This window comes from Ascaphus truei, chromosome 15 (genome assembly GCF_040206685.1).
Source record: "Ascaphus truei isolate aAscTru1 chromosome 15, aAscTru1.hap1, whole genome shotgun sequence".
NCBI classification, from domain to species: domain Eukaryota; kingdom Metazoa; phylum Chordata; class Amphibia; order Anura; family Ascaphidae; genus Ascaphus; species Ascaphus truei.
The window spans coordinates 9,322,493-9,329,875 of NC_134497.1; the positions used below are offsets into that span (position 1 = coordinate 9,322,493).

The window sequence follows — 7,383 nt, forward strand, 5'->3', positions numbered from 1 at the left end:
GCCACGTCACGGCATGACCAGTATACCGCCACGTCACGGCACGACCAGTATGCAGCCACGTCATGGCACGACCAGTATGCCGCCACGTCACGGCACGACCAGTATGCCGCCACGTCACGGTACGACCAGTATGCCGCCACGTCACGGTACGACCAGTATGCCGCCACGTCACGGCACGACCAGTATGCAGGTCCTAACAATCCAGAACCTGTGACAATTCTCATTTACCTCTGCAGGCATGTACTGCACCGACACACTTTATTCGAGCAAATACCCGGTATGTACCTGGCAGATACCTGGAATGCGCCGCTCCTCACCTCTGACAAGCCCCGTTGCATTTGCCTTCCCAGCCTGGGTTCATGCCTGGCTGATGGGCGGCTGATCTGTTAAATGAGGATGATTAGGATTTAATAGGCTGCAATGCTTCGCGTGTCTACCAGATGGCATAAATTCATGAATTGTAATGCAGTGTATATATATATACTGTGCAGTATTGCAGCCAGCGGGAATAAAATGCTTCAATCCCTGCCTGAAAAATAACTCAATGTACTCGGGCAGAAAACAGTCACAAACCTCAATACACCCGGGTATACCCGAATTCGTGGGACTAGCCAAGCTCGAATAAAGTGTGTCGCCAGTGTATTCTGCACAGTAAAGATAGATGCATATAGCCCCCTAATATGTTGTCAAGTTGCTTCTCCGAGCTGGTGAACGGTTCAGTTCCATTCCAATGACTGGGAATAAATTGTTCTCCAGCAGAGGGGAGAGGCTTCACAGCATAGTCAATAAGGTTCATAGTTGCAGACCCTTACAGTACTGATGGAGTTAATGCGCTTGATTTCTTTCTCCTGAGTTGTTTACCCCCTTTTCCCCTCTCAGGGGAAGGGGGCTCCGGCTGCCACTTTCTCTTAAAGAAGGTAGGTAGGTCTGCGTGGGAGAATCCTCTTGTAATTGCCGCCTTGAGATGATTATTCTATAGACAGATGCTGAGAAAGCACAGAGTCTAATATATATAATTAGAACTGCGCTGTTTCCTAACATTGCTGGATGAATGGCAATTATCACCCTTTAACGAGATTGATACTCGGTGACGATCACACACCACTGAACCCAAGACACTCAGGGCCTCATGCAGTAAGCGACGATTATGTGAAATCGGCAAGCTTATCGATTAGTCATGTTATTGGCGTTTTTCCCTCTCCGTATGCAGTAAGTGCCGAATACATTCAAAATCAACCAGAAAACAAATCCGCCCACTCTCACGATGATGAGCCGATCACACACAGGTGTATCGGCGTGCGTGGCGGGGTGCTGTTAAGTTGCACAATCACAAATCTTGCTGAATCAGGCGAAACAAGCATGTTTTTGATTGCGCGCCATATTTAAAGGCAACGTGTACTGCTAATCATTCTCTGTGTTGTTGGGAGTGAGAGAGAGAGAGAGACGCACAGAGCTGGACGATTGAAGATTTGCATATTGACTGAGAGACTTGTTGTGTATTGGGTGAGCTTTGTCCTTTGTTGTTTTGTTTACATCTTTGTCTTGTTTTATATGTGGAAGTGGGTCGTGTGATTGCCTGTACATTTCTTGTCTGTTTTTTGTGAGTGCTGGAAGTATGCCCGCAAAGCGTGGGAAGAGTGATGCTGGTGGGAGTGGGAGTGCTACTCGTGCGAGTACGCGTCGGAGTGAACGTTCTGTTCAGGGGAGTGATGTTGCTGGTGCACCGAGTGGTGTTGCTGGGAGTGGGAGTGCTGGTGCTGGGAGTGGGAGTGCTGTTGTTGGGAGTGGGAGTGCTGGTGCTGCGAGTGGTGTTGCTGGGAGTGGGAGTGCTGTTGTTGGGAGTGGGAGTGCTGTTGCTGTGAGTGGGAGTGCTGGTGCTGGGAGTGGGAGTGCTGTTGCTGTGAGTGGGAGTGCTGGTGCTGGGAGTGCTGGTGCTAGGAGTGTGAGTGCTGGTGCTAGGAGTGTGAGTGCTGGTGCTAGGAGTGGGAGTGCTGGTGCTAGGAGTGGGAGTGCTGGTGCTGGGAGTGCTGCTGGTGGCGCAGTTGCTGATGGGGTGTCTGGTGGTGGCGTGCTTGCTGGTGGCCAGCTTTTGGAGGCTCTTCCATTGGAAGAAGGAGAGTCCAGTCAGCACCAGCCAAGCTCTGACCCTAAACCTGCTCGGAAAAAACGTGTGGAGAAGCCACGTAATCCTCGCTTCAATGACCAGGAAAATAGGGCTCTTGTCACTGGCATTCTGGAGCACTATGACAGTCTCTATGGACATTTAGTAGGTAAGTGTAACTTTACATTTATTATTCAAATACATGTGATCCTAGGTCATCTGAGTTTTGTTCATATGCAAATATGGGTACACAATATCTTTCTATGTTCATTAGTGTGGAAACACAGCTTTTTATCATGCCTTACAAGGACAAATAAACACAGGCGGTCAATTTGCCAGAACTGCATACAATATGAATGCAACCTTGCTTACATGTATAGGTTTAGTAGTGAATGCTCATGTGCTGCACATATTACACATAAAACAGCATGTTTGCTATCTCTTGGAACAGCTAGCAGTGTAGGAAACTGGTGCTTATATTATTATTAATTTACCTCATATCTTTTATATGTTTTTCAAGGGCGGACAAGTGCAGCAAGCAAAAAAGAAATGTGGGACACAATAGTCATTGGTGTCAATGCCTGTGGGAATAGTGTCAGGGACAAGTATCATTGTCGGAAAAGATTTGATGATATTAGGTCCAAATTGAAAAAGAAAATACAAGACCAACGCGTGCATGCTACTGGCACTGGAGGTGGGCCCACATCACAACGTCTCATATTGACTCCATTGGAGGAGCTGCTTCGGCCAAAATTACTTACCGTCGTCGTGGAAGGCTTGGCTGGTGACCGTGACATTGGAATTTATCCGTCACAATTTCCAGCAGGTGATAAATATTACTGTACTAGGCGTGTCGTTGCTTACACTTATTTTGCATATTTACACTGCTTTTTATACTGTCTTCACAATATAAGCATACCTGCATCTATATATGTATATGTCTGATTCTGTATATATATATCTCAAAATAGACATATATGTAGTAGTCCTACTAAAAGCAGTAACTAATATAGCACGTGCCATTGCGTGCTCATTTACATGTGAATTCCCAAAATGCATAGCTGCAGTGGAAGCAATTGATGGTGGGCGAAGATGGGGAACAACAGGGTAGTACACATGTGTAACACATGTTCATGAGAAATTATTAGTAGCTACAGGTACAGAACAGAAATATGTATCATATTATTGTGTATTTTATTGATTTTACTCCGACAAACATGACATTACTGCCTATTTTAAGCATGCATCAAAGAAATTGCATGTAACGGCCTACAAACATCACTGGCACTAACACATCTATAGTTGCTTATGAAAAGGTCCATTTTTGCTTTATGTCATATACAGACAGCATAATGAGGCACACGTATCATATGTTATGTCATTGTTTTCATAACTTAAACACTGCAGATGACTACTTAGCTCATCTACCATTGTGTTAAAGCAGCTGCAATTAATATCTCATCACAGCATACACTTCAACAGAGGGGGTGGGGTTCAGCACACACACTAATTACAGCCTCATTTCACGGTCAACTTAGTTCACACCATTTGCACCTGTTTCAAGTCATTGAAAGGTGTGGCTGATTAGGCTTTTTGGGGAAGGGAATACCTTTCTTACAACCTGAATAGCACAACTGAAGTTAATCACACTCATTTGAAAGCTTAACTCTAGCTACTAAATGCCCCAACAACTCATTACTTATCAAAGCGTACGTCACACATTAGTTCACTCATATCTATAGTTGAACTACTATGAAAGACACATTATCACACACTGCATGTGTTGTCTTGTTGAGTCACAGCCACATTCAGGTGTGCCACATCTTCGATTAATGTACCACACATATCCTCTACCAAAAACAACACTTTTTGCAATATGACCACCTTCATGATAACCATTGTGAATGGTCATCTCATGATAGTTATGTACATTATGATACTGATATCACTACACAACATATGATTTTTATGTACTCATTTAATCTATTTATCCTCACGCATTACTGCAGAAACATAGTATGTTGTATGTTAGGGAACTCAAAAATTCTAAGTACACAGGCATGTACAGTGTTATTACAACTATTTATGTTCACTTTCACACACATTTTCGGTTAAGGAACTGATGTTGTTAGTTAATCATAAATACAGAACATACAATAAGTGTTTGTTCAATATTTACACATGTAAATGTAAAACTTATGTTATTGTTATATATAGTTGCCCCTGGAGGACATGTGTCACCTGAGATGGAACAAGTGTCTTCACCTGGGTCAGCCAGCTCAACACTACTAGAAGGTGAGTGTATCATTTGCTGGCCATATAATATGTGCTCTTCTATATGTTATGTTGTCATGTGCATTATTTGTTTTGCACATCTTCTTTAAATAGGATTACTTAGTGTCAGTGAAAATTAAGTGTAAGGCAACATGTATTGTGTTAGTGATGTTAATTATCATGTAGGACTTCTGAGTTTAGAGCAACTTTTCATTCATTCATATTTCATACTGAGTCCAAACATTATTCGTAAGTCAAGGTAGTTTTTAATGAGGTTATAAAACGTATGCTAACATGTTAGGTGTTACTTAGGACACAGTACAATTACATAGTAACACAGCATACATTAACATGCCATTTAATAATGTGTACATTTCTTTTTAGAACATCATGGTGATGAGGATGATGAGTATGATGAGGATGACGCCACAGAAGAGACTGAAATACAATCATGTGACCATGAAGAGGTGCCAATAGAAACTGTTGTACCGCCAAATCGTCCATCAACTTCCACATACGATGCAATTGTAGCTTCAGAGGGAAAAATAGTGGACGCAGAAAATCGTCGCCATTCAGACATGATGACAGTGCTGGAAAGGATGATTGGACTGCAGGAAGAAACAGTATCACAATTGGCACATCTCCACAGAGTCTTCATTGAAGTGCCTAAACAGTTGCAAAAAATCAACACCTCATTCGAAGCATTAGTTGTTCAGCAAACACAAGCTAATTACTGGAGAATGACTAATGTACCACAATTCAACACCTCCCAGCCAGGATCTGTTCATGCAGGTCAGTTTTCACCACATTCATCTGATATTCATTCACCAGGCCCAAATGTTACCGGTCAAGTAGCAGACATTGCTGTGCAGGTTCCTGATGACATCCTACCGCTGCCATCTGTACAAATTCAGCAGCAGACACCTACAAAGGAGGCGACAAAAACAAAACAAGACACACATGAAACAGACCAACCATCACTTGTGCAGTGTCTACCAACTTGCTCACATGTGTCACTGGGCACAAGCCCTGTCCGTGAACAGTCACTACCCAAAAGCCCTGTAGGTGAATCGCTGCCCAAAAGCCCTGTAGGTGAGTCGCTGCCCAAAAGCCCTGTAGGTGAATCGCTGCCCAAAAGCCCTGTAGGTGAATCGCTGCCCAAAAGCCCTGTAGGTGAATCACTGCCCACAAGCCCTGTAGGTGAGTCACTGGCCACAAGCCCTGTAGGTGAGTCACTGGCCACAAGCCCCGTAGGTGAACAGTCACTGGCCACAAGCCCTGCCCGTGAAGTGCCAGAGGCCACTCAAAGTGGCTCTGTTGTGCCTAAAGTTGGTGGCAAAAGAAAAAGGAAAATTCAAGAGACAACAAGCAGGCCTGTTACTCGCTCGCAAAAGGAACAAAAAAAATAAATGTTATAATTCAGAAAATATGTCTTTGGCCTTGTTTTGTTGACTTCAGATTATCTAATTACTATTGTATGTATGCTGAAGACTGTGTTGTTTCCAAACTTTCAACTATGTTCTTGTACACGTGAAGTTTTGGAAATGTTAACACTCATAATTAATTGTGTTATAAATATTTATGTTGTAATCGTCTGTTCAGTAATGGTCCACCAGGAGCCAGTTGCTAAGTTTAGAGAAGCTGCCATTGACTTTGCAGCAAAACATTGCATTTGGGTGTGTTAATTGATGTAAGAATTGCATATGCATATTAGTCACATGCAATTATTAAAACACCTAAGTAACTGCAAACATCTTTCTTGTACGTGTACAGCAGGATTATGTGTAAATTATTACTTACCTTTGCCTTGCTTGGCCATTGTAATTTTGTCCTTTAATCAGTTGTGTGTTCGTTTCTATAACATCTCAGAATGTATAATAATATATATACACACACACACACACACACACACACACACACAGTGTGAGTGTGAGTGTGTGAGTGTGTATATATATATATGTATATATGTGTATATATATATATGTATATATGTGTATATATATATGTATATATGTGTATATATATATGTATATATGTCTATATGTATATGTATATATGTGTATATGTGTATATATATATGTATATATGTGTATATATATATGTATATATGTGTATATATATATGTATATATGTGTATATATATATGTATATATGTGTGTATATATATATATATATATATATATATATATATATATATATATATATATATATAGTACTATATAAACTGGTATACACAAACTAATACACTTCATGCTTCCTTGTGAAAGCACACTATTTTAATAATACAGGCCTAATGTTTGAGAAATATCCTAAGTATGAGACTCTAACAGTATTGTGCTTAAACAAATGTTTATTACTTAATTCAATCATGTTTCTCACCATTTAAATAGGTTTCATACAAGGTATACTTAATGCCATCAATGTTGTGTGTACTCCTGCAATATAAAAAAAAATAAAATATTATATATAAATATATATATATTTTTATAAGAGATATATTTATATATATATATATATATATATATATATATATATATATATATATATATATATATATATACACACGTATTTAAACTCATGCAGACAGGGAGTTAACCAGACTTTCACATACACACAGAAATGTAAGCGGGGAAAAAACATTTCTTTTTGCAGGTGTGTTTTTACTGATATGCCTGGCTAAGAAATATTTTCACACACTGGTCTTTGTTAGTTTTCAAAAAAACACTATGTGAACGCATTCACAGTCTAGGGATGTTTTTCACAAACGAGATAAAAGAAGGAGAAATGTTTCTCCCACAGTCCCATATCACGAACCACAACTGTTAACCCAATTAGACAAACAAATCCAATTGGCGTTTGAAATAAGGAGTCAAAGTAGTTAGTTTTGTTGACCTTGACAAGGAAAAACAGGAGTTTGTTAGCCATTCAGCACATTCATTTTGATGAGCAAATAACACAGACCTGCACACAGCTTTTGTGCTACTCAGACATGGCTGATGAATTCGTTA

The 7,383-nt window shown here is 40.5% G+C and overlaps 1 protein-coding gene across 1 annotated transcript; it reads left to right on the forward strand.

Moving 5' to 3' along the window:
* Nucleotides 1–2,774: 2,774 nt before the first annotated feature.
* Nucleotides 2,775–5,784, forward strand: LOC142466959 (uncharacterized). The gene is made up of 3 exons (XM_075572612.1): nucleotides 2,775–2,927; nucleotides 4,319–4,396; nucleotides 4,760–5,784. Exons 2-3 carry the CDS (start codon nucleotides 4,348–4,350, stop codon nucleotides 5,782–5,784), a joined length of 1,074 nt encoding a protein of 357 aa, XP_075428727.1. The 5' UTR covers nucleotides 2,775–2,927; nucleotides 4,319–4,347.
* Nucleotides 5,785–7,383: the final 1,599 nt, after the last annotated feature.